Source organism: Microtus pennsylvanicus, chromosome 1 (genome assembly GCF_037038515.1).
Source record: "Microtus pennsylvanicus isolate mMicPen1 chromosome 1, mMicPen1.hap1, whole genome shotgun sequence".
In the NCBI taxonomy this organism is placed as follows: domain Eukaryota; kingdom Metazoa; phylum Chordata; class Mammalia; order Rodentia; family Cricetidae; genus Microtus; species Microtus pennsylvanicus.
In genome coordinates this window covers 205,631,622-205,659,156 of record NC_134579.1, presented here as the reverse complement: position 1 = coordinate 205,659,156, position 27,535 = coordinate 205,631,622, and the positions used below count along the sequence as shown (strand labels likewise).

The window sequence follows — 27,535 nt, the reverse complement described above, 5'->3', positions numbered from 1 at the left end:
CTCATGAATCCCTTTCTCAACACAGTCTGATATTTTGGCTTTTTAAAAAAAGCTCCAATCAGCTCCGTCTTTGGTGTTGACAAGTCATGTGACCAGGCAGGAGAAAGAGCGAAAAGATTAGAAGCCAACATCTGAATGCACTTTGTCAAAGAAAGCTGAGCAGCCAGCACCCCAGGGGTCCACGATTACACACGCTGGGGAAGCTAGGTGTTGGCTCTGCATCTCTATACGGTGCCCGTCCCACACAGGACAGGAATCATGACATCGTAGGATGCCCACCAGTTTCCTAGAAGGGAGCCTGGAAGGCCGCTCAAGTCCAAGGTCTAGGGGAGGGAGTCGCATTCAGTCTACATTAGCCTGCCTATCTCCCAAGGTTGTCTCAGGAATCGTAAAGAGTTGGATGGATACAAGAGTAAACCCAATCCAAGACCACTGGCTTGGGCCCTGCTCACTGTGATGAGCCACAGCTGAGCTGGCCAGTGCTTTGGATTCAGAGATCAGACTCACACGAGAATCTGGAAGAAGCGTTGCAAGCACAGAAGAGGAAAACGTGGTAGCTTCTTTCTTCCCTATTGTGGGATAAGCCTTCTGTACACTGTGAATATGTCTTCCTTTCAGTGGTTAATAAAGAAGCTGCTTTGGCCTGTAGACAGGCAGAATGAAGCCAGGTGAGAAAGCCAAACTAAAAATACAGAGAGAAAGGCGGAGTCTGGCGGAGACCCCAGCCAGCTGCCCAAAAAGGAAGCAAGATGCCAGCAGATCAGTAATGCCACAACCACACAGCAATACAAAGATTAATAGAAAGGGATTAATTTAAATGCAAGAGTTAGTTAGATAAGCCTGAGCTATAGGCCAAACAGTTTATAATTAATTTTAAGCCTCTGAGGGATTATTTAGAAGCAGCTGGGGGACAGGGTGGGGCAGAGAAACCTCTGTTTGTACTTCCCAGAAAGATGTATTTGTTTATTGATGAGCCTGTGCGTGTACCTGCATCAGTTTCTGCACATCACATGTGTGCACAGATCTGCAGAGGCCAGAAGAGAATGTCAGGTACAGGGAACTGAACCTAAGTCCTCTGCAAGAGCAGCACACACCCTTAACTGCTGGGCCATTAACACTTCCAGCCCCAAGTATCTGTTCATAACTTAGAGTCTCCAGAAAGCCTCTCCTGCACCTGTTTCCTCACCTTATGGGCACAAGGACAGTTCCTGTCGAGCCTTGACATCACTGGGACAACACAACTCACCGTGACCTGCCACTCAGCTAAGGTGACTCACAGGTGGCCTTTGTTGGTCTACAGTATTGTCCTAAAGTGTGGAAAGATCAGCACTCATATAACTCGACGACCCAGCCCACTTGGAAGACCAGGAGCTCTAGCTACCCCAGTCTTTCATGCACACGACATAATACACTTAGAAATTCCCAGTTCACTTTCAAGCCCTTTTATTAGGCACACTGTGCGCTAAGTGTAAACTTTGTGATAACGAGGGTCTGCTCCAAAATCCCAGACACTTTTGAGCCTTCAAATACGAAAGAAAGGCCCGTGTTTTTCTTTCTTTTCCGTAAGTACTGGTTTCCTAAGCATCTCCGTGAAATGAAGAGAAATGAGAGTGTCGGAGTAAATTAAATTCAAACACATCTCGGATATCTAGAGCACGTCTTCACTGCGCGGCTGGGATCCACGGGACTCATCCCAGCTGGAGGCTACTCCAGTAGTATCTCCCAGCTGCGCTTTCACCATGACTTCAATGGGACTCTCAAGGGAGTAGAGCTCCATGATGCCCAACAATTGCGTTTTTTTTTCTCCCAAGGACAGGGTACCACTTGACACACAAACACTCAAGATAAAGCATCGTCTCACTCAGATGGGAGGAATACCAAGGTGAGAAAGAGGGGACCACTCAGTCACAGTGAATTCCCTACCATGGGATATAGACTGTCTGTCTGCTCCATCACTGCTGCCCAGGGGCCTGGGAAGATAGGTTTGTGTGGAGGACAGTGAGAAAGATGGGGTGTGGGTAGAGGGGTTCTCAGCTCTACGCAGATGCATACGGCCAAGACCTGGGTGTACACTCATTAGATATGAACAACGTTCAACCACTGCGGGATACCTATGGAAATGCAAACCGCACCTGAAACAGACATGGCAAGAGTCAGCAAATTCCATAACTTTCAGTGACATACTCCGATGGGAGTAAGAAATAAAGCTACCGAACAGAGGTCCATTCTGGTCTCTCTAAGGCGCCATGAAGTCAAATCTCAGTTCGTCATGCTCACACCCCCTGGAGATTCTAGGTATCGTCACTATCCATATCAGTTCATTTGCAGTTACTATAACAAAATGCCTGAGATTGGAGACAGGTTGAGTTGGTTCCTAAGTTTTTCAGGTTCATGAGCTTAGTGCTTCTTTGTGCCTAGCCCTGTAGAAGGCCTTTGTGCTGGTCTGAATTAGAATGGTTCCCATAGGCTCATACGTTTGAGTGTTTGAATCTAGCAAGGTGGTATGGGCTTGTAATCTTCCACCGAGGAGGCTGAGATGAGCGGATTCCTGGGGCTCGCTGGTCTGCCAGCTCAGATTAGTTAGTGAACTCCGGGACAGTGACAGACAGCTCCTGAGGTTGACATCTGAGGCTGTGCTCTGGTCTACACACACACACACACACACACGCACGCACACGCACACGCGCGCACACACACGCACACGCACACACAAAAGAGTGAAAGCAGCAAAGCCATGATGGCGTTGCTTCCCAGTCTTTTAGCTAAGATCACGCATCTCAGATGCATGACAACGCTGCTGTAACGTGAAGAAATTATGAGAAAAATGCATATTAATTATTAACAGAAGCTTCTGAGATATGCGAAAACATGGATGTTCACCATCTCCAGATTCTCTAGAAAAACCATGGCTATGGACTCCTCCTCTCAGAGATGGGATGAGCTTCATCCCACAGAAGAGTTCAGGTGATTTATTTTCATAAGAAAAAGTGCTTTAAAAAAAAAGTCTTTGTTTTTCAAAAATACAGATAGAACCAGCCAAAGTCTCCGGACAGCTGTGAAAACATTCAGCCCGGTGAAGGCATTCTCGCTTCCCACCACAGCTGTTCAGCGCGGGGCAAGGCTTATTTTCCTCTTCCACCAGTGCTTCCAAACCAAAAATTCTAGGTTTTCAAGTGCAAAATAGGGGCCGTGACTTAGTGGCTGCCAAGCTAAGCAAGCACAAGGTTTGGCTCTGGGAGAGGGAGGGAGGAAGAGAGGGTGGGCAGGGTCGGGCAAAATAATTGTTCTTGAATTTTCTTGAGTAGGCTGCCCCCATGTGGTAACTACTAAAAACACACATGGGTTTCATTCCCTTCCAAGACCACATTCCTGAACTGTCTTAAAATCAGCAAGCATGGCATCAGGTGGACCCAGCTGCCAAGCCACCATTCCAGCTGTGGGTGGAGCCCCTGCCTTCCATGCAGGACTCTAACCTGCCCATCATTCCCCATCTTTTAGCATGAGTAATATGTATTCTTAGATGTCATTCAGTATATCCGGTGCAGGAGTATATTCCAAGACCCCCGTGGGTTCCTGACCCCCATAAGTCCACACACACCCTTCATAGGCCCATACGCACCCTCACAACCTTCAGGTTTTCACCCCAAGGAAACTGTTCAGTTTCTCTTTTGGCTTCTCTACCATATCCAAATTAGTATCTTCACAGCTTTCATGCTACGGGGTTGTTATTAAATAAAGCAAAGGGCAGCTGTATACAAGGGATGCCACACTAGATCTGATGCCCCAAATGGGCTACTGCGTGACTAACAGGTGGGGAGCTCAGAGGGTAAAGCTATGCCAGACAGAGATGTTCACCTCGGGCAGGGTGAAGAAAGAAGAGCAGAAAGTTCCGGAGGAGGTCAGGAGGCCATTGCTCTACTCGGGACGGCACAGTCTCAAGAGTGGCTTGGCGTGAGATTTTTCTGCTGAACACGGCCAGGCCCCGCTAGTCACACAGACAATGTGAACTCAAACTGCCAATCAAGATTCTGCTATATCTGTCACAGTCGATGTGTTTGTTCGTTGCTGTTTTCAAAACTGAGAAGCTTTACAAAGTAGCTCAGACATGGAAAGATATAATAATAGTAGTAATAATAGTAGTAGTAGTAATAATAATAATAATAATAATAGACACTCATTGAGAAAACAGACTGAGAAAACAGACCAATAGCAGGACTCCTGAGCTTGAATCCATTTCTCAAGATAAACAAATGCTTGGAAGTGGAAGGGTGGCTCAGCAGTTTAGAGTGCTGGCTGCTTTTGCTCTTCCAAAGGACCTGGGTTTCACTCCCAACACCCACATGGAGGTTCACAACTATCTGTAACTCTAGTCCTAGAGACTCCAGTGCCCTCTTCTGGCCTCTGCAGGTATCACGTGCATATAGTGCACAACACACACACACAGGCAAAACACTCATAAAAAGTAAAGAGAAGCACACACTTCCTCTCTTAAAAGAGAGACTCTAATGTCAAAATTATAAATGAGTTTTAAAGTCTCAAGTAAAATTTATAAATAAACAGTTTTCCTAAACTCAAATTTTATACTATATAACAAAGTGAGGAAGAAGAAAAAAACAACAACAAAGGTTGGGCTTGAAGCAGTCTTCCTGACTCAGCCCCCTGAGTGCTGGGATTGCACGCATGTCACCATGCCTGACCAAGTCCCTTCTGTTTAATACAGGACTTTGTGCTGTGCTGAGTACAGCTGACAACCACCGCTAATTTAAGTGCTGATGGTTGGTTATTGTTTTCCAGTTTTATACTCCAGTCGTAGACTCCAGAACGGCTGCTCATGAGTAGTATGGATGGCAGTGCTTTATTTCTTTAATTTGAGACAGAGTCTCAAGCCCAAGCTGACCTTGAATTTTTTTCTTTTTCTTTTTTTCTTTTTTTTTTTTTTTTTTTTTTTTTTGGTTTTTCAAGACAGGGTTTCTCTGTAGCTTTGGTTCCTGTCCCGGAACTAGCTCTTGTAGACCAGGCTGGCCGCGAACTCCCAGAGATCCGCCTGCCTCTGCCACCCGAGTGCTGGGATTAAAGATGTGTGCCACCACCGCCCGGCTTCTGACCTTGAACTTCTAATCTTCCGGCATCCACACCAAGCACTAGGATTGCAGGTAGGCACCACCGGGCATGCTGCCTAAGGACTGAACCCAGACTTTATGCAAGCAGTCTACCAGCTGAGCACATATCTACCATCTCCTCCTTTATAACAGATATTATTTCATTTATGTTCCCCCAGCTCGGACATAGATGAACTCAACCAAAGATGCTTAGCAATTTTTTTCAGTACATATAAGTAAAAAAAAAACAAAACCCCATAATGTATTAAACATAGAACACATGAAACTCAGTAAGTCAAGAAAGGAGAGGGGAAGAAGAGAGAATGAGAAGATTGGTTGTTCAAAACCACTGAGCCCTAATTACAAGGCAGGTAGCCTGCTAAGTGCCTCCCAGGGACCAACTGTCTGCTTCGGCCATCACACCATCCAGGAGGGATGTGATCTGATGGCCTTCGCCGCACTGTGAAAACTCATGGCCTTAGAAACGATCCCACTGGGGCAAATACCCAAACCCAACTCTGAGAGAAAGCTGAAGAGGGCAGGACAGGACCAGAAACTGAGATGGGAGGAGAAAAGTCCTCAGCAGGGGCTGGAAAGCATCTCATTCACTTCTCCCTCCCAAGGTGAAGGGTGAAGGCTTTTCACTCCCTTCCTTCATTCTCAAAGTCATGTCAAAGACTCCAGAACTTAGTAGTCACCTAGTACTACTAAATAGTAGTCATAGTAGTACCCATGACTAGATAGGCAGTCATAGTAGTACCCATGCCAGCCATTACCCAATTCCTTTCTCTGGTATTCCAAGGTGAGCATTGTGTGTGTGTGTGTGTGTGTGTGTGTGTGTGTGCGTTTCCCTTTTGTTTTGTTTTGTGCTGGGTTTATAGGGTCATGTGCATACTAGGCAACCACTTTTTTATTGAGCCATCTCCCCAAACCCCTGACCATGTCTTCTTGTTTGTATGTCCAGGAATTTGTCTATGATATATTCAGACAGGAAAATGTCAGGGTCAAAAAGCACCTTAAACTCTATTAAAGGACTTTGCAAAGAGCCTATTTCAAAACCTTGAAGTCTTTACAGCAACATGTCAGCTCCTGTTTTCCTACAATTTTGTCAGTATCTATACCTGTCACTATTTAATTACTGCTGGTAGGGCTTGACAAATCCTAAGGAGCTGGGCGGCTTTCCGCACGTCACTGAATCACCCCATTCCCATGAATGGCCCATGAATGGCCATCTGCCATTTTTCTATCAATTATTTTTGTCTTATTGATTTCTAAGTCTTTCATAAGACAGCAACCACCAGCTACATGTTGGCTGTAAACACCCCCACTCTGTGACCATATTTTCACTTCTTGTCCTGATGTAGGAAGACTCTGCCCACTGTAGGAAGCACCCATTCCCTAGGCAGAAGGGAAGAGGTGAGTCCAGAACATTCTAAGAAAGCCAGCAGGAGGCAAGCAAGCAAGGATCCGAGTACTCATTCTCTCTGTTCTCGACTACGCATTTGATGCTGTTTGTTCCTGCCTCGACTTTCCCACAGTGACAGACTGCAATCTGAACTGTATGCCGAACAAACCCCTCTTCCCTAAGTTGCTCTGTCCGGGTATCTGTTACAGCAACGGAAATGAAGCTGGGACAGTAGTTGAGTCTTGTTCTTTCTTATTGTCGCTGGGGCTCTTTTCTCTTACATTGACTAACTGTGTACCCTTTTTGTAATCTTTCTCAAGATCCAACTTTGGACTCTATCAACAATCTCTCATAAGTGTTTGTTTGCCCATTAGTAATTGTTCTTTTTTTGAATTCATTTTTCCCTGAGCTCCTTTCTCTTGAACTACTCAGGTTTCCAAATGATGTGACTGTCGGAATGAGCTACCGTGACAGGATTTGCTTTTCATTATCTTTTTTTTTTTTTCTTTTCGAGACTGGGTTTCTCTGTGTAACTTTGGAGCCTTTCCTGGAATTAGTTTTCTTTTTTTTTCTTTTTTTTTTTTTTTTGATTTTCGAGACAGGTTTCTCCGTAGCTTTTGGTTCCTGTCCTGGAACTAGCTCTTCTAGACCAGGCTGGCCTCAAACTCACAGAGATCCGCCTGCCTCTGCCTCCCGAGTGCTGGGATTAAAGGCGTGCACCACCCCTGCCCGGCTCTTTCATTATCTTCATCCTTTAAGATCTCCCATGGTCTTTCCCTAACTCCCTGCTCAGTGTTCACTTTACATGTTGCCAGCTTTTCTTCTTTTCTAGTCCAGATATTCAAGGCCGTAGAGTCGCAGGTGAGACCTACCTTGCCTTGGAGCTGAGGTGCTGCCCACGGGGAACTCATTGTCATGGACCCCTTTCTCTGGAAAAGGTATTGCAGGGCCGCTTCCAAGGGCCCACGAGCCCCTATCACCAAGACCTTCTTTCCATCCAAGGTGACTCCTACCAACCAATGAGAACTCAATATTAAAATCACACCTCAGAAACTTCCTCCCAGATAGCTTTAACTGAAAGAAGAACACCTTTGAAAGCACGTCTTTTCTTGGGGAACGCCTCAGAAGAGGGACTCCAGAAAGACGGTAAGAAACAGAGGTGAGGAAGGAATGCTGCCAAACAGAATCTTCTAGCTGTGACAGACAGCTTTGCTCATGAGCTCTCGAGAGCTGTGGTTGTCTGAGCAAGGTGATTCTAGTCAATATTCCAGCATGGATGGGGGCTCCCAAGGCCCCTCTTCCAGTTGAGAAGCTGCAGACAGTCAACAGCCCATATACATTTAGGCAACAGTAACTGCACTCAGTGGATTCTTTTCTTAAAGAACATGAAATTGCAAGCGACATTGAGATGGAGGGGGTCTAAGAGGAGTTGGAGAGGAATGAGAGGTGAGACTTACTGATACCTAAGGAATGACAAGTTTGATAATTTAGGAATCGTTTTTGCTGTGGTTATTTTGATTGTTTCTTGAGAGAAACTAATGTTTAAAATGTTAATGTTCATTTGTATTTATTAGAAAATGCTTCCAATTAGTCTATTTACATCCCCTAATAAGAACCAAGAGAAATAAAGTCGCCATTAAATAGCACTTTGAGATCAACAAGTCCTTATTTTCAAAAATTATCTAATGAGCAGTAAGCAGAAAAGAGCATTTCTCTTCTTATTTCATTTCGAATCTGCCAGTAACAAATCCTCATCAAAAAACAAACAAACAAACAAAACCCCCAAAACACAGAATAGACCATTCCAGGAGGAGGGGCCACCAGACCTGATTTCTCAACAAGTTCTATTGCAGCTCTGGCCAAAGGAGAAACAAAACACTCAGGGGCGTTGCCTCGCGCCAGCTTCCCCAGATTGACGTCAGTCACCCTGGATCGGAAAGAAAGAGGACAAGTGAGTCACAAGTCACCTGGTGGTGATGTACGGCATCGGTCCCAGACAACAGAGCATTGATGATGGACGAGCAGCCGAGATGTCAGCTGCTCAAACAGTGCAGAAAACTCAGCAGACCCAGCACAAAGTCACGCAGGGCTGCACGCCACACCTCCAGAGACACGTTCAGTGGCTGCAGCACCCTGACACGCTGCAGCAAGCTGTTCACTTGGAGAACTCAGGATTGAGTCCATCACTCTAGAGATGGGAAGGATGACTTCTACTTGGCTTCGGTATTTATCTCCGTGGGAAATTAAGGGAAAACAAGAAACCACAAATGTGTTATCAGTGGCTTCTGTGTGCCTTTTCCTACTCAAATCTAGAACAAAAAATTTCAACTGTTTGCCAACACAATTTTCTCTACCCAGACTGGTAACAGAAAAACGTCTTTCAGAAGGTTTCTTTGATTCTCCCCTTGTAGGGAAGGTTGGAAACTATATCTTCTCTCCTGGGGGCTTCCTGGTCCACTCCAGCATCCTCTCCCTTCACAACTGCTATAGAATTGGAGGTTTTTTATCATCCATGCGACCATTCAATCCATCCATCCATATCTTTCTCCTGGAGAACCAAGTGCCTTACCTATGCACACACTCTTCCACTGAATTGCATACTCCCCAGCCCTTACAAAACAATGTTCTAACCCTTGTTTTGGTCTACCCTTGTCATAGGGAAACGATGAGGTAGAGGAAACCAGTGTAGTTCAGTGAGGTACCAGCTTCTTGATCCAGCTGCTGAAGGATACACTAGACAGGAGATTAACTTTATAAATCTGTTTAGAACCTGCAGTCTTAAATGCACCCCGCTGTTTCTTCTACAGGTAAAAGCATTTCCCAGGCTTCCATATAAGAAAACAGAGCTTTTATTCTAGCAGACACACTGTACCTTCATTGCAGACTGGTGGCCTTCACTAACCTATGATACTTACATCATACCATGGCATGCCACAAAAAAGTATCCAACAGCTACAATTCCTTCCCCATCTCAAAGTTTAACTAAAAACTGGTATTATACTGTGTGTGATGGTTGTGTGATGGTGGTCCACGCCTTTAATCCCAGCACTTGGGAGGCAGAGGCAGGTGGATCTCTGAGTTTGATGCCAGCCTGGTCTACAGAGAGTAGATCCAGGACAGCTAGGGCTACACAGAGGAACCTTGTCTCGAAAAACCAAGAAGGAACTTGTATCATTAATAAAAGCATTTTTTTTTTTCAACCAGTCTATGAGTAAACATGGTTTCGGGACTCCTGCAGAGTCAGGTGTCAAAGTATCTTTTACTGTTGATAGAATTACCCAGGGAAGATTATTGCTGACCAGAGACTCCATCAGAAAGACAGGAGCTTGTAGAGTGGATACAATAGTGAAGGATTACCTCCAGACAGATGTGTACTTTCCACGATGCATGACTTTGACTCACAAAATTTTAAAACTTCTCAATCTTCTCCGCTATTTAAAACTAATTACTGACGAAGTTGCAAAAATTAGAAATTTAGAAAAGAAATCCCCACAGTTACTTATCACTAAGATTGATTGTTTTCTTTTCTATTTTCTTACCCGTCCACATCTTTTTCTGGCTTCAAAGCATCGAGAACTTTGTTGCTAAATGAATCCTCAGAGATGTGAAGGGCAAGGCCATGTACTCTGGGGTCTTCATTAATCTTCAAGATTTCATCTATGATCTAAACAGAAAAACATTGGCATTGGTCTTGTGAAAGTAAGAGCCAGAAAAAAAAGTAGATGGGGGAAAAAAAAGAGAGGCTTTCTACATAGGCTCAGGGAGATGACATAGTTGGTAGCGTGTGTGCCTACTGATGACATCAGTTGGATCTCTAGAACTTACATAAAAAAAAAGTGTTGGCCTTGGTAGCATAGACCTGTAAAGACATGCAAATCTCTGTGACTTCATGACCAGAAAGCTTAGCCTAGTAGGTGAGCTCCATGCCAATGAGAGACCCTGCCTCAAAAACGCAAAGAGGTGGGTGGCTGTCGAGTTTGTCCTCTGGCTACAGTATGCACACGCTCCTGCAAGCACACATGCACAGAAACACCTGTGTACACAGAGTCCTGAAAATGCATGTGTTTCTTTTTAGTGCTTATTGAAGACTCTGGTGTGAAACATAATGTAGATTCTATTTCCTCTTTATAGCTTATATAGAGAAGCCCCCAAAGAAACTGGGATGAATAAAGTTTTTAATAGTTTCATAGTTCCTGTGGTCCTACCAAGAAAACAACAACAATACCCAACGCTTCACTCTTATTTAGACAGACAAAAGATAATTCCCTGCCAACGACTGTTTTTAAGTCAAACACATAGCAGTTTTGGGGGAGATCAGGAAGCATGCATCCAAGTGTCCTACCCTGCCAATGGTGCCTATGGGTCTTAGACCTCACATGCTCAAAAGTGGCTTCCCAGCAATGAGTCCAATCAGTCCCCCAGACCCTCTGGTTCAGTGGATCCGAGTGGCATGCCAGAAGCCTTTCCTAAGGCTTGGGACAGAAGCTAAGTGCTGAGACAGACTCATGGCATGTAACAAAACCACGGACTCAGAAGCAGAATGATTCCCACCTTGTGTGTGGGTGCCTCTCAAAGGAAGTGTCACCTTACCAATTTTATTCTATTACTTGGCAAAAATATCTGCGCTATTACTACCATCTGGAAGGGAAGGGAAATGCTATTGGGTACAGAAAGCAAATTAGTCTCATTCATTAAGCTGGAACTAAAGTTTCCAGGAAAACAATTAAAAAGTAACAATGTTAAAGATTCTGCAAGGCTGGTTAGAACTTCATGACTGTGGAGCGTTGGAGATCAAGGGATAAGTTATCTTGGGCTATCTTTAATCGTTTTTCTAACCATTTGCTGCTGCTCACCCATGAATCTAATGGAACATTCTTATGACTACCAAGTGAAGCTCATTTGGAACTTAGTCACACACCAGTAGCTTCCACCAAGCCCAGAGTCTTTCAGAGGCCTCAACACTGGTATCAGACAGCAACCGAGGCTTATAGCAGAGACCCGCATTCCTGGCTACAACCCATAGGTTGACTGTTTTCATTAACAGACTTTCTTTCTTTCTTTCTTTCTTTCTTTCTTTCTTTCTTTCTTTCTTTCTTTCTTTCTTCCTTTCTTTCTCTCTTTCCTTCCTTCCTTCCTTCCTTCCTTCCTTCCTTTCTTTCTTTCTTTCTTTCTTTCTTTCTTTTTCCTGAGAAAGGGTTTCTCTGTGTAACTCTGGAGCCTGTCTTGGAACTAGCTCTGTAGACCAGGCTGGCCTTGAATTCACAGAGATCCACCTGCCTCTGACTCCTGAGTGCTGGGATTAAAGACGTGCACCACCACCACCACCTGGTATATTTTTTCTATTTTCTTTCTTTCTTTCTTTCTTTCTTTCTTTCTTTCTTTCTTTTTCCCTTCCTTCCTTCCTTTCTTCCTTCTTTCCTTCCTCCCTCCCTTCCTCCCTTCCTTCCTATCTTCCTTGATTTTTTGGGATAGGGAATAAATTTTTAAAGTGCCTTGATTGATGACTTTTTTGTTCTGCTCCCAAAACAAAACAAAAACACAAAACAAAATAAATTTTGTGAAGCTGGGAAGTGGAAAAATGGCTCAGCAGCCAAGACCACTTGCTGCTCTTCTATGGGACCCGAGTTCTGTCCTAAGTACCTATGTTAGGTGGCTCACAAGCACCTATAGCTCAAGCTCCAGGGGATCCAGTATCTCTTAACCTCTTGGGTAGAACACTTATGTGTACATACTAACCATCACTTAAAACAAACAAACAAACATGGTCCAAGCATCTACTTTGTACGTGTCCTAAGAAAGGGACCTAACAGCTAGCTGTCAGCAAAACTGCCCCGGCAAACCGGATGTGCTAATAGGGCGCCAAGTCTCAGCCCGACAGCAATAACACGTGCTGAAAATGGCCAACGACAAAGACAAAGACAAAGTGGGACAAACAGGGTGAAGTGGCACAGAACGAGGGTGGCCAGAGGCTGCACCTAAGCAGAGCTCAGCATAAAATAGGAATTAGCTGCAGAACCAATGAAAACAGAACAAAACTGGAAATAGAAAAGGCTTCATAAATTACAACACTCAAGATAATGCCATACTCATTTATCAAAAATTTCAGAAAAAAAAAATGAGTGGGAGTAGATGAGTCCTTACCAAAAAATTGTCAAGCCAAGTGTGCTAGGTGGACATCTGTCACCTCGGTCCTTGGGAGGCTGGGGCGGGTGGATTATGCGTTAGAGGCCAGATTGGGCTTCACAGTGTTTTCCTGGCTAGCCTGGGCTACACAGCTGAAGTTTTCTAAAGAAATGAAAATGTGACTATACACAGTGAGGATCCTGGAAACAGATGGCCTGCTTCTTTGAATTCTGTTTACTGCTAGTGCCTTCATACTTCGTACTTACTGTAAGTAGCAGTATTAACTGTGTCAACTGCTTGTTCAATACTATCTTCCCTTCTTCCTTAGGAATGACCTAAAGGCCTCCTGGCATTAAGACCACATTTCCCCGCCTCCTCGCTGTCTGGCCAAACAATGTGATTGTAGCGGATGGAGGGGGAGCAAAATTGTGGTTTGCAGAAAACATCCTTAGAGGGAGGGAAGGGCGCAGACTGGAGCCTGCCTTCACCCTTTCCCACGGTCAGGACAGTGAGCTTTACCTGAGCTGCTGGGAAAGGGGACAGCGGAGACTCATCCTCAACCTCTGTGTACAGCAAAGAATTGCCTTTCCCCATAGGGTCTGGATAAGACTCAGTTACTAAAGACACGGAAGGGACAGACGACAAAAACACACTCCCATTACAATAGTGACTGGGCCAACTGCTGGCTCCCACTGGCCAAGTAAAACAAAATGTGTTGGAAAGCAACCTTTGATCAAGCTTTCTCCTTCTGGGTGCCTGAACTTCAGGGCACCCTCAGGCTAAACAGGCAGACCATGACCCCATGTTAACTGTGGGAACTCCTTCAGTCAGTAGCCTTTAAGATACCAGCCCACTTGGCTGTGGTCTCTTTTACTATAAATGCAGCTGTAAAGCATGCACACTCTTTCTCCCCCAGCTGCTGGATTTGGCTCCTGATCCCCATTTGTGCAGAAAAATGTGATCTATTTGTGAGTCTACCACTAAATAAATAACCCTTCATTACACTGAATTCTGAGCTACTGTGAGATTTCTTCATAGCATCTATCTTCACAGACTGACTGTGGGAAGCAACATTCTCTGATCTATTACTACCAAGCCACTCCCTCAGCCCATCCCTCACTTAGAGGATTATTCCTCTCTATAAAAAAAAAAAAAACCTCATCTGCCCAGCCCAGAAGGGGACGGCAGGTTACTCCAAGGTTTCAGTTACTCTTCATCAACTGTGACACGAAAAACACTCAAGGGAAAGTTCCGGAAATAAACAATTCATTAGTTTGAAATTGTGCACCTCACTGAGTGGTACGGTGAGATCTGGAACCAAGCGGACATGAACCAGTCCTTTGTCTGGCACACCTACACGTGTGAACGGGACCCGCTCCTTAGTCACTCAGGAATCACGTGGGTTCCCAGATCAGCTGTGGTAGATTCATGGTGCTGGTGTTATGTAACTTTTCTTTTACTGAATAGCCATGCCAAAGCACGAGAAGATCAACATTAGTGTTTGAGATAAGCCTAAGAGAAGCCACACACCCCTATAGATCTGTACTACTTGCAGTTTTAGGTATCTGCTGAGTGTCGTCCCCCATTCTAATCATCTCTGTATCTAGCAATAATCATTTTGAACAACTCCCATCATGGAGCAGAGCTGGTCTGACCTTGTTGAGAACATGGCTATGACAGGGAGAGTTGACTCCACCATCTTTGACTTGATGGTACACTGCAGAGACACGAGAGCAGCGGGAAGGGAGCGCTGCGCTTCATGTGACTTTGAGATGCTTCTCCTAGCCAGCGACTATGGATTTCCAAACATCATTCATGTCTTCCCTAGACACGTCCCCCCAAAAGCAAAGCAAAGCAAACAAACCCCCCAAAACTTTGCTATTCCAGAATCTGTGATTTGAGGTTTTCTACCCCAGGAACCACAACCTACTCCTCCCTGGCACAGCCAGCCAGAGGAAAGTTAGACACAAGGGCTCATGCCCCAGACCAGGAGCATGGCACACAGTCCAGGTCTGTCATATGTATGACGGCTGCTTCTCCCACATTTGAGATGACCCTGGGGAGTGATGCTGACAGCAGCAGCTAAGGCATGTGGCCAGGATGGAGGGTCTATCAGCTGTCCCCAAAATGCCAATGAAGGAGTCTCAGAATGTTAAACGTAGAGAGGCCCTTGAAGATCCCCCTGTCCTGTTCCTACATTGTATCAATAAGGTTATGGTGACCCCCAAGATGCCAAAAAAACGCTCCAAGGTCAAAGATGTTGTTAGGACAAAGTGAAACCAGAGCCAAGTCTCCGGACACTCCTAGCACAATTTTTCATGAGACGCAGCTTCTTCTTCAGCGAATAAACAGCTATGATCACCATAATATCTAGCTTGTCTTCAGCAGAAAGCAACTGGAAGGGAGAGAGGTGAGCAGATCTCTTCCCCCTGGAAACTCAGTCCCAAGAGGAGGCTGAGCCTGTGCCCACCACCCCGAAAGGTGCTCATGGGGCGGTTAGAAACAGGAATGAGCTAGGCTGACATTACCTCATCTTCTCCACTGTCTGGAGGCAGGCAGATGTGAGTGATGTCCAGACCAGCCTGAAAAGGAACACAAGATTCTGTTATCACAGGAGGCTATACCATCAGGAATTTTAATGAACTGCTAAAATCACGAGTTCTTACCTCCTTGGCCAAATTCTGGTTTATTTCCTGCATTGAGTTATCACCGCCAGCCTAAGGGCAAAGGAGCAAAGTGAGAATATCACAGTGTGAAAATTCCTGGACAATGTGCACCAAACACAACACAGGTTACGTCTGTGAATACAATGCACACAAGTGACCAGAATACAAAGATGATAAGAAGAATACAGAAAAGACTCTTATTCCAAATGGAAATCAGGCTAACAGCTGGGATTTATGTGCATATCATTTAAAAAAATGATAGAATGCATGTTACAGAACATAGTGGTTTGAAGGAGAATGACATTCCAAAGGCATATATGTTTAATACTTGGTCCCCACCCAGTTGGTGGAACTGTTTGGGAAGGATTAGGAGGTGTGGCCTATTGGAAGAGGCGTGTCCTTGACAGTGGGCTTCCATCATTTTCAGTGTGTCTCTCCGACTCCTGTGGAGGATGTGCTCTCCCAGCTGGCCTTACCCACCATGCCTTTGTTCTGTCATAGACGCTAACCCTCTGAAACCATGACCCCAACCTGATGCTTTCTTTTATAAGCTGCTGTGGTCATGGAGTTTGGCCATAGCAATAGAAAAGTCACTAAGACATGGGGCATCTAAGAATAACCTCATCATGGCTAACATCACTTTCTGTGACACATCAAAGACAGGAGTTTGGATGTTTATATGTGCACTTAGGTTGCATGGCAACATGGAACCAGATTCCCTTGGAGTCCAAGTTTCTAAACCAATTCCTGTGCACTATGAGGGGATAAGGCAGCTTCCTAAGGACATAGATCACATGAACACAGTTCTGTAGTCTCACAAACCAAGGTCCTATTGGCCACACAGGCTGCTATTGTAACACCGAAACAGCCTGCCAAGCACCACCAGAACAGGCCAGCTACTGGGCTGAACTGCTTCCAGGCCTGGCCCATCCTGTTATGTTCCTGTACCTGCCATCACACAGGGATGCCAATGACACAGCGGCTCCTCACCAAGGGATAAACACGGAATACAAAGTCCTCTGACACACGCATGACTTTTAACACTTGGGCTGTAAAACATTAATGCGCACCCGGCCTTGCCCATTTGTCTTCCCTAGGAACAAGAAAGAACTGACTTGCAAGCCACATTTGATAAGTACTCCTAAGTACACGTGGGCTAGTCTCTACTGTGTCCTGTGATTTATGTGGGCGCCTCCCTTCTGACCTCTATGACCACCTATGTCTCGGCAGGATGAGTGACCCCAACAGGGCCACGTCTATCCTGTACACATAACAGCACTTGCCACTGAGCCCACTGCCTTGATTGACAGGACCTATGTCTGGTCTCTGCTTATAAGGATTTGCTAAATTACATCACAAAGTAGTAGGAGAGCACCATGGCCAGCGCTTACCTGAATAACAGCAAGAACTGGCTTAAAGGCGGGGCTTTTCTCTTGCAGCAGATTCAGCACTTCTTTGGAACTGTGAATGACTTCTCTGTATCGAGAAAGAAAAACAACAGAGTCATTTCTTTGTTCACGGTTAGAAAGGACAGGCACAATGGCTGTCCTGCCAAAGCTTGTTACTCTAAGTGAATCAGACCACGGAGGGAGACTGGACAGAGTGTGAGAGAAGGGAGGGCACAGAGGCAGCAAGGACAGCTGATGCAGGCAGTGTGCACAGGCACAAACCAGCAGCCCCGGCTCTAGGGAGGTGGGGGTGTGAGAATTGTGAATGCAAGGCCAGCCTAGACTGCCTGGTGAAACCCTGTCTCAGAAAACCAAAAATGTTAAAAAAGAAACGTCAAGGCGAATTCTGGATGAAATGCGACAATTGGATTTCTAAAATGTGTAGAGGGGAACCAGCTAAATGTAAACATTCCAACATTTCCAACGGGCTGAATTTTTCTCTTGTATTTTCCAAGTTTAATTCAATAAAAAGTTTGGATCCAATAAGGGGACTCACTGGGTAAAAGCGCTTGCTGCCAAGCCTGCCAATCAGAGTCCGCCCCTGGACCCAGTAAAAGGAGGAACTGGCTTGACTCCCCAAGCTGTCTTCTTAACCACACACATATGCACATAAAGAAATGTAATAAAAAGATTTAAAGTCTGGGTTTCTATTCTACACAGCCCCATTCTTTTACCATATTCCCTTACTCCGTCCCCCAGGAGAAATTAGTTTGGGGTACCATGGGAAAAGGAAACAAATGGGGGGAGGCCTGTGGAAATGGTGATGGCTGAACGGACTGGCAGGGCAGGACAAGAAGTCCCGGCTAAAGTCTGGGTCTCAGAGTTTGAAGAAAGGATTCAGAGACGGAAGAGGAGGTAAAGAAATGCAAAGAACAGATGTGGGCGACCTAGGATGCCACAGCCTGTCGGGCCACTTCTGAAGACGGTGTTACGTGGCTGGGGCAGGCTGGTCTTCTGCAAGTAGTCTTGCTCTTAGCCCAGTGAGAACCATGGTTTTTTTCACAGTCTAGGAGAGGAGAGGCGCCTCTCAGACGCAGACCTATATAAATATAGCAGAGCCAGGCTTCCTTTCTAGAACTTTCTATATACGTCATTTTAGAAGCCATCATCACTTCTATGCCATGTCTTCACTGGCACATCTCCAGCCATCTGCTCTGGTTTTCTCTCTCAGAACAGACCGAAAGGCTACTCAAAGTAGCACCCAGTTTCAGTGTTAAAAGATTTAGCTGCCTCCAGGGATGGCTGGGTGAACCTAGGGCCCCACAGAAGCTAGATAAGCACTGGCAGGCACCGCCGGCTGCAGGCCACCTTTAAAGACTGCTCTCAGTATTTATTACACCTAACAACTTTCAAAGAAATGATTTAGCCTCAGTCCGGTGCCATCAGGAGTAAGTCACCAAAAACAAAACAAACAACTCCCACTTTTCAGAGCGGTGGCTGAGGGATGTTATTGGGAAGGTGCTGAGCTCTGGTGGACACAAGACCACAATGAGTTCAAAACGTGCTCGGGAGGGACCTTTCCTACTGTCACAAAGGCTAACCAAGCCAGGCAAGTGTGTACAATTACTTGTTTGGCTTTGCTTTTGTACACTTGGGATGAAGCAGTTCAATCCCCAGGGAAGTAACTTCATTATTCTGTTAACACACAAAACCAGTTAGAAAAGCTCACTTCTCCAGCAGTGGGTGACAAAATTTCCATACTGCATTGTCGCCCAGCCTGGCAGAGTGGCTAAGCTATTATAGACCAAGCTGGGTCCATATTTTTGCTTGGTCTGGGGAGGTACTTCAGTGTGAACATCAAGCACTTCTGGGCCTAAGAATCCTCTGGGGAACATGATAAAAATCAAGGTTCCAGCTCAGAAAGTCTTGTTCAATATGCTGGGCTGGGGCCCAGGAGTGTGTCATCTTAAGTAAGTGCCAGGGGTTCTGGAGCATGGCCCATGGATAACAGCCAAGCCTGGCACTCGGGCCTCCCGTACACTAGAGAAGCCTTCTATAAATGGCTTCCTCACCTGTGAAAAAGGTAGATCTTTATTTCAAGGGCTCTTTATCTTTTCCTTATTGTTGGACCCTTTTTTTTTCCTGCTACTAAAGCTACCTGTTTGAAGGGGAAATGTCCCCCACCATCACTTGGCCTTCAGCTGGGTCAGTGAAGGTTATGAACCTTTAAGGTGGTGGAGTCCTGCTGGAGGAAGTGGGTTACTGGGACAAAGCCTGGAGGTTTTATAGCTCCACCCTACTTCCTGCTTACTTTCGCAGCCTAACTTGGGATACAAAGTAAACAAGAGCCTACCCTGCCTAACAACAACAGGCTTTTGCCTTAGACTGCTTCCATTTGAACTCCAAGGTCAAACACATTCACCTTCCCTCCCTCAGGTTTCGGTATTGACAATTTTGTCAGGCATTGGTCAGGGCAACAAACTTTTAAACATAAGAATTCACAGCAGAGCCTGGCGGTGGTGGCGCATGCCTTTAATCCCAGCACTCGGGAGGCAGAGGCAGGCAGATCTTTGTGAGTTCGAGACCAGCCTGGTCTACAAGAGCTAGTTCCAGGACAGGCTCCAAAACCACAGAGAAAACCCTGTCTCGAAAAAACAAAACAAAAAAAAACCAAACAAACAACAAAAAAAAGAATTCACATCAGAGCCCCCCCAGTCTTGCCCTCCCTCACTAGAATAAAAAGAGCGTTTCAGTGGGTAAGCCATCACTAGGTTTAGTCAGCTGTCCCGGGCTTGGAGAAATGGCTCCGCAGTTAGGAGCACTAGTTACTCTTCGAGGATTGCTATTCAATTCCCAGCACGTATCTGGGGGCTATCACCTGTAACTCCAGTTCCAAGAGCTTGATGCCTTCTTTGGGCCTCCAAGAGCACCAGACATATAAACGGTGCACCAACATACAGGCAGGTAAAACATCCATAATAATAAATATAATAAATAAATAAATAATAAAAGCAATAAATGTAATAACATAAATTTTTAAAAAGTCAGTTGTCAGACAAAATAGTTGAGGTGCGGGCATGTAGAAGATACAGCTACACAGAGGGGTCCACAATGAAATAATACTACCCCCCCCCAAAAAAAGCCAGGCCATGCTGGTGCACAGGTGGAACTCTGTGAGTTTGAGGCCAGACTGGTCTACAGAGTGAGTTCCAGGGCAGCAAGAACTACACAGAAGAAATCCTATCTTGAAAAACTAAATAAAACAAACAAATGGCAGGGGTACCCCCACCTACACACAACTGGCCCTGTGTATCATGTTTCCATTCCTTTCGGAGACTCCTGCATTGTGGAACAATGCAAGAGCATCCCAGGCCCAATACATCTAAAACGTAACATAAATGTTTCCAACGATGTGTCTCTGCCGCTGGGGGAGAAGAACCTCAGTTCTGACCGGAAACAGTGTAGTTGAAACTTGAAACATCCTATTACTAAAGATAGGTGGGCAAAGGTTTAAGCTAGCGGCCTTCTAATACTACCCCTATTATGCTGCTGTTACTATTTCTGACCCAGCTCAGTCATCCCTGCCTGCTAGCTGCACAGAGCTGCCTTGTCCTAACAACGGCATTCCTCATTCTCCCTGTGGCTAGCGGCTGCCACGCCCGAGTGTGGGAGGCAGCAGCTGGTCATGCTACTGAGAAACTACGACTGTACACTACCCCTGCATGCTGAGACCATTCGCTAACAGAAGTCCGCACTTAACGTCTCAACTCTTCAAAGGAAAAAGAAGCGTTCTTCTAGGAATGTGGAGCTGGTCTCCTTCAAAGACTACCACTAGTGTTTAGAGAAACTGTCCAGGGTAAAAGCCTAGAACTCTTTGCTTTGACCATAACAGCTTCTATGATAAAGCTGACTCCAGCTACTTCTTACACACAGTGCTTCTCCGCTCCTCTTTTTCAGAAACAGGATTCTGAGTTTCAAAGGCACATGACCACCTGGGTCTCCCAGTCTCTCTCTGACCCCAGCTACTTCCTACAGACAGAGCTTCTCGGCGCCTCTTTTCAGAAATAAAGAGGATTCATGACCACCTGGATCTCCCAGCCTCTCTCCTGCAGCTGGTTAGGATGGTGTGACTAGTTTCTGGCCAAAAGTAGGAGGCAAGGACTGTGTAGTGAGAGGACCACACACAACCTGGCTGGGAGGTAATGAGACCAAAAATCAGGAGCAGTAGGGAACCATCCTGGGGGCCACCCTGGAGCCTTTGCTCTGGATGCTTTCTTTGAGCATGGCTTTGATTTAGATGGGTCCCCCAAAGCTCACATGGTGGAGGCTTAATCCTGGTGCAGAAGGGGGGGGGCACTGGACGGGACTTTGAGGAGGTGTGACAGACTCATATGGTTGTTGTGGGATAGTGGAAGGGATAAGTTTACACCTCCAACTCACTTGTCCTTCTGCCTTCAGCTGTGCTGTGACGTATCGAGGCCCCTGTCAAATGCCAGCTCCTTGACAGTGGACTTCTCAGACTCCAAAACAGTGGAGACAAATTTCTATAGTTACTCAGTCTGTGGTATTTTATTATTAAAGCAGCAAAACAAAACAGAAAAAAAAAGATAAGTATCCTGGTTCTTTTTTCTGTTTTCTGCAAGAGCTGAATTTGAGAGTAATAAGATTATCTTATACACATTATTTCATCAAATCTAAGATAGACAAGGAAAGACACATTGCCAATGTAAGTGAAAACGGAAAAAAAAATTGCTGTTGGTTAATGACAGCATCCTCTTTTCTTTCCAAAAATGTATTATGGTATTGATGGAATTTTTTAAAAAGATTTTATTTTTATTAAGTATATAAGTATGGAGGCCCAAAGAGGAATTTGCGTTCCCCAAGCTGGAGTTATATGTGGTTATGAGCCTCCCAGCCAATGTGATGAGACCTGGGAACCTAACTCAGAGCCTCTGCAATAGCAGCAGAATGTGCTTTTAAGCGATGGACCATTTCTCTAGCTCCATGAAAGGCTTTTTTTTTAACAACCTAGACATAGAACTGTTTCATCATTAGTTCACTCATCTATATGTATCAAAAGGAAAACAATAAATTGAAGACGTCTCAAACTTCAAATTAAGGATCTAACACTTCTGAATGTATTCTTAACTAAAAAAAAGGAAAAATTTTTTTTTATTGTTTGTCAGTTTTTGTTTGTTCTTCGTATGATCATCCTGTGTCATAAGAATATTGGCGAGGCAAAATCCTTAAAAGATGTCATTGTTGTCCCTAGATACACTAGCCACTGTTATGGAATATTAGTTGAAGATGCGTTACATTCATTTATGCTGTGGAACATTTGCTTAATGATGCAAAGATGGGTTGCATTTTTTTATGCTGTATTTGTTTAACTCTGTGAAGCTCTGTTACTCTGCCTGTCTAAAGTACCTGATTGGTCTAATAGAGAGCAGAATGGCCAATAGCTGGCAGGAGACAGAATAGGCGGGGCTGCCGGACAGAAAGAATAAATAGGAGAAAAAAGGAGGATGGAGGAGTGAGAAAAGGAGGAGAGGAGGACATCAGGGGTCAGCCAGTCAGCTGCACAGCAAGCCATAGAGAAAGATAAAAGCCCAGAAGCAAAAGATTGATGGGATAATTTAAGAAAAGCTCTCTAGAAATAAGCCAAATAAGGCCAGATATTCATAAGAAAGAGTAAGTGTCTGTGTATTTATTTGAGAACTGGGTAGTGGACCCTCCGAGGAGTAAAAAAGCAAAAACACAACCCAACAACAAATCACTGCCTCATTACTCTAAGAAGATACCTGAAGTAATTAACTTCTAAAGAGAAAAGCTATGTTTGGGCTCATGGTCTTGGAGATGCTGCTGCCTGAGATCTGGTGGCCTCCAGCAAGGGCAGCCCAGCATTGCAGGCATATGTCTCAGAGCAAAACTCCTCCCATCAGGAGCCAAAAAGGACAGGTGAGAGGATGCTGAGTCAAATCCCCACTGTTGCCTTCAAGGCGTGTCTATGAGGACCTAAGCACATTCTACAAGGCGCCACTTCTCAAAAGTTCCACCCCCTAGTAGCCCCCAGAGCACCACTCTGTGGCCCAAGCTTTCTGTATATGGACCTACGGGGAACAACAAACAGCCAGACTCAACTCTGTAGTTTTCACTGCAGTTGCCCGTCCGGCAAGTGTCGGGGGCTGGTACTTTCTTGATTCTATCAGATGCTGGACAACCAGAAATCACAGTATCTCCCCAAATGACCTTTCGCATCACAGGCATTGAGCCACTCCATCATATAAAGGTCACTGTGCTTCCTGGGGACTTGATGCCACATCTTTTCTGATGCATACGGATGCTCTTGTACAGCTTCTTCCTGCAGGCGACATCTAATCTGATCACTTCTCCACTTTCCAAATCCCACAGGTGCAGGCAGGGATACATTTGCTGCCATGGCCTCCTGGCCAACAGCAACCACAAGACACAATCAACAGAACTAGGTTCAGAGCTATTCAGAATATGCATTCTAGGATTGCTTCCTTGAAGTAGGGTTCCATTTGCAGGTAAAGATGCTGAGACCAATAGCTTGTCCAAGCTCTCACATGCAGTAGTACAGATTTTGGCCAAAAAAAAAAAGACATCTGATTCCTCAGCACTGACCTCTGGTTCTGCAGCAGAACCAGAAAACGCCCACCCACTAGCTAGGAATGCATGCACGTGCACATACACTTTTATTTAATGTCGTGATGTATGTTCGGGTGCACATGTGTTGGCATGTGGACACACCACACGTCAACTTCGGGTATTGCCTCTTAACATTTGCCCACGTAGATTGTGGAAACAGGACCTGTCATTGGTCTGGAGCTATTGGACTCTGTGGGGAGCAGGCCAGTGAGCTCCAGGGATCTGCCTGTCTCCGCCTTCCCAGGACAGCGGTGGGGGGAGGGGGGAGGGGAGCGGGGAGGGGTCACGGGAACCGGAGAGGACACAGGCAAGAGTTTGCTACCAATCCCAGCCAGTGCTTAGCTAATGAGTGATCTCCCTAGCTTGAACTCACATTTTTAAACAACATAGAAACATAAAACTAAAAATATTTCATAGCATGGAAAAATACAGGAAAATTCAAACTTCAGAGTTCATAAAAGGTTGAATTTTATCAAAAAAAGTGAGAATTTGTTTTTCCTTGACACAAAGGTACCTATGTGATATTTTAAATTGTGCTTCTTAGTCCACTAAATCTTAAGTATTTACTCTCATGCCCATTACACAAAGTTTGCAGGTCATAGTTCATTTGTTGCGGGCTATGTGCGACAGTCCCCAGGTCTTATATTTTTGCTCATTTAAAAACTGTTTCCACAGTTCCATTTGGGAGCCAGATCGGTAAGCGCTTTCCCGCCACCTCAGGTAGGTCCTGGGCGTGTCCCCGTGCACTGCAGTGGCCCAGCAAACCCACTTCTCTGGCTAGGGCCTGCTTCCCGGTCTCTCCCACAGTGGGACAGAAGGCTGAGGAACCGGGCGGGATGTGGGGACAGGACACAGCCTCGGGTCTGCACAGATCGCCACTGGACAAGAAATGAACTTTCCAGACACAACCGCGCTGGACCCTGCGTGCTCTCCGAGCGGCGATAATCGGGACTTTTGCGCCACGACTTCCAGGGCTTCCGCAGCGGGTTTCGCCGGAGCCTCCTGGGGCAGGGACAGCAGTGGCGGAAGGCAGAGCCATCCTCCTCGCAGTTCTCCCGCCCTGGGCCGCACCGCCCCTTTTCTGTCGGCGCCACGCCCGGCGTGGTTGCATCAGAGCCGGAGGCGGGTGACGCACGTGGAGCGGGGCGTGCGGTCCGTGAGGCGCGCGCGGCGGCTAGGGGATGCCCTCTCCCACAGGGTCCCATACCCTGAGCGTCCCCCCACCCCCACGTCCTCACTGCCAATAGCCAGGAGCCCTTGCAAGTTGGCACCAAGCATTCTCTGCCTTCCGCCCTACGGAAATGGCCCCTCGAGTCTCCCGGCTACCGAGAGCTCTGCTGTCCCATCCTTAGGTCCCTAGTTGGGGACCTGCGTGCAGGCAAGCCAGACACTCACCTGACGATGGAGATCGTCCCAGAGGCCTCCGTACTGCCTGTTCCAGGGATGCTGAAGGCCTGGCCATCTTGCAGCCCCCGCCCGCGCACACCCTCAGGGTCACCACCTCCGCTGCTGCTGCTGCTGGAGCTACACAGCTCACGGAGGCGACACGCCGGGCCCCGGGGCAGCTGCTGATGGCCGAGCTGGCGCAGCAGGAGGGGCAGGCGGGCGGTCATGTTGCTGTGGAACACGGGGCGACTGATTCTCCGGTGGCGCCGAGATGCTGCAGCAAGTTCCTCCCTGGGTTGGCGAGGCTGGCGCCAGAGAGAGCCAAGCTACACAGTAACGGGCCAGCAGCAGCAAAAGACTAGGCTCTTCCTCGTGGGAGGAACAGAGGCCCCTAGGGGGCACTGTACCTAGTGGCGGTGACGTTCTGAGGGCGGGGGCCAGAGGACGCGAGGCTGCTGGTTGGAGTTGCCTGAAAGTCAAGAGAGTAGGTGGGGCTTCGCGGTGGTGCTGAGCCCTTTCCCTGAGGTTGTAAGACCCACCCTTCTGCCTCAAAACTTGGTGCAACCCTTGATGTTTAGCATGCAACTCACTGTACTTAGTAGGTAGTGGTTCTAAGTCCAGTTTAGACCAGAAGGGAGGGTTTATTATGTAGGAAGTGGGAAGTGGCCTAAGGGTAAATGAGTCAGTACTTGGAGTTTGCATCGCTGACTTTGTAGTCTTATGCAAGTAAGTTAACGTCATTGGCTTAGGACTGAGAGTTTTACGAGGTTTATAATTTCCGAGGCCAGAGGGAATAAGGTTGCCACTGTGTAGCCCCCAAGTAAGGTGGGGTAAAAATTCGTCCAAGGTAGGCATTTTTGGGGGTGCTCACACTGCCCCGTGTGCTAGAAAGATAGACCGTTTAACCCCAACCGGTGTAAGAAATTGCATGGCATGCGCTTGATTTCCAACCAGGAGAATCTGGGAATGCAGAGAAGTTCTTGGCAGAGCTGTCAGTTTGCCCAATCCAAGGATGATCCTCCTCCTTTTCCTGTCTAAACATTTTACTCATGTGTATGGATGTGCTTGCCAAGGCCCCCAAGTGGAGGTCAGACGACTTCAACTTTTACAGGGTGGGATGGGGTTGAGGAGGGGGCAGGAGTTCTGGGACTAGAACTCAATTTCGCATGTTTGGCAGCAAGTGCCTTTACCTGGTGAGCCATCTCCTGACACAGGGGTCATGTTTTTGAATTGCATGGCCAAGCAGGCTCCAAACAGGATGTTATGTAACACCATGTACCTGAAAACTCTACCTAGGAAAGGCCGTCACATTTAAGAAAAAAAAAAAGTGCACCTGATTGGAACTGGGAACCACAAAAACTTGTTAGGAAAAATCCCTATGATGGAAGTGAGTCAGACCGGTCAGACCAGAAGTCCTTTTGAAGACAGTGTTTGGGGGGCTGTCTTCACTCTTCATAATTGATGTGGGTTGGATATGTACCCCCCCCCAAAAGCCCATATGTTAAGGATCTGGTCACCAGCCTGTGATGTCATTGGAAGATAGAGGGCTACTTTAAGAGTTGAGGCTTCGATGTAGGAATTTAGGTCATTAGAGATGTGCCCATGGAAGGGATATTGGGACCTCTCTCCCTTCTCTCCTTCCAGCTACCATCAGGCAAACAGCTTTGTTCCTCATACACACCCCTTCTGGCTGGTCTTGCCACGGACCCCAAAACTACAGGCCAGCCATTTGTCTCAAGCCATGAGCTCATAATAACCCCCCCCCCCCCAAGCTGCCTATCTCAGGAATCCGTTATAGTAATGGAAAACACCCTTGAAAGAGCTCACGGTGATCCAGTCCGGCAGAGTGCTGTGCTCCACCCTAAATTCGGCTACATACTAAGGTATAATCTATCCTCTCACCTGCAGGCCAATCGTCTTAAACAATTAATTTACATTTTCTAGTCATAAAATTTTAAGGGGACTGTTTTGTTTGTTCTTGCATTGGACATTAAGGTCATTTGTTTGAATCCCTGAATTATGGGTTACCATGAATTCATATCAGCTGGGTAGCTCTCCTGCTCTTCCTTGACTAAAAAAAAAAAAAGTGGATGAAAACCAAAACACTTTCTGAGAAATGCCTTATATGATGTCATATTTCACACTGTTTGACACCGAACTAAGGGCTAGTCCATTGTGACTTACTTGTAATCTTAAAGGGCAATTAAGAAAAAAAATAACTTGAAAGTTCAGTATAACAAATGTCTGTGCTGCTGGGACAATTGAGATGGTTTACTCAAATGCTCAGAATACTGATGTGGATAAGCCCAGAGTCTGTGCCCAGCCTGAACCTAAAGACAGCACAGCCTAGCCCAAGCCAGGGTGCTATCACTACCTGTGAGGAGAATTTGGAGTCTTATATAGTGTTATTCAATATGAGAGTCCCTCTCAAAGGCTCAGACAGTGAACACTTGCTGTAGAAGGGAGCTGAGGGCTGCGTTCCTGCCACCCAGCTTCCGGCTGCCTGGCTAGCTTATGCTGCAAAGGAACTGCAGCTCCTTCAACAGAATGGCACCCACGTGGATAACTTAATCCACAGAAAGCCTGAGAAAGCTTGGGAAAGAATAGAGGAAAGCATGTTTTCTTGGTAGCAGCAATTTCTCGGGTCTGCTCTGCTTGCTAGAGGCAAGCAAGTGCTCTCATCTAAGAGAGGCTTCCTGACTCAGCTTTAGCTGCAAAACCCTGCAACTCTTAAGACGTCCTGCCACGAAACACTTAAATGGTGTTGATAAAAGCCAACTGAATGCTTGTTTGTTTTCA

General features: G+C 46.1%; 1 protein-coding gene across 1 annotated transcript in view; it reads right to left on the bottom strand.

Moving 5' to 3' along the window:
* The window catches only part of Mthfd1l (methylenetetrahydrofolate dehydrogenase (NADP+ dependent) 1 like), a 185,809-nt gene extending 160,460 nt beyond the window's left edge, over positions 1–25,349 (bottom strand). Inside the window, exons 1-7 of the mRNA XM_075949714.1 lie at positions 24,746–25,349; positions 16,685–16,769; positions 15,294–15,344; positions 15,156–15,209; positions 10,044–10,168; positions 8,331–8,431; positions 7,377–7,513 (exon numbers count right to left, since the gene is read on the bottom strand). Coding sequence (XP_075805829.1) covers positions 7,377–7,513; positions 8,331–8,431; positions 10,044–10,168; positions 15,156–15,209; positions 15,294–15,344; positions 16,685–16,769; positions 24,746–24,963 — 771 coding nt within the window. The 5' untranslated portion in view covers positions 24,964–25,349. The remainder of the gene's footprint in view (positions 1–7,376; positions 7,514–8,330; positions 8,432–10,043; positions 10,169–15,155; positions 15,210–15,293; positions 15,345–16,684; positions 16,770–24,745) is intronic.
* Between the last annotated feature and the right edge of the window lie 2,186 nt (positions 25,350–27,535).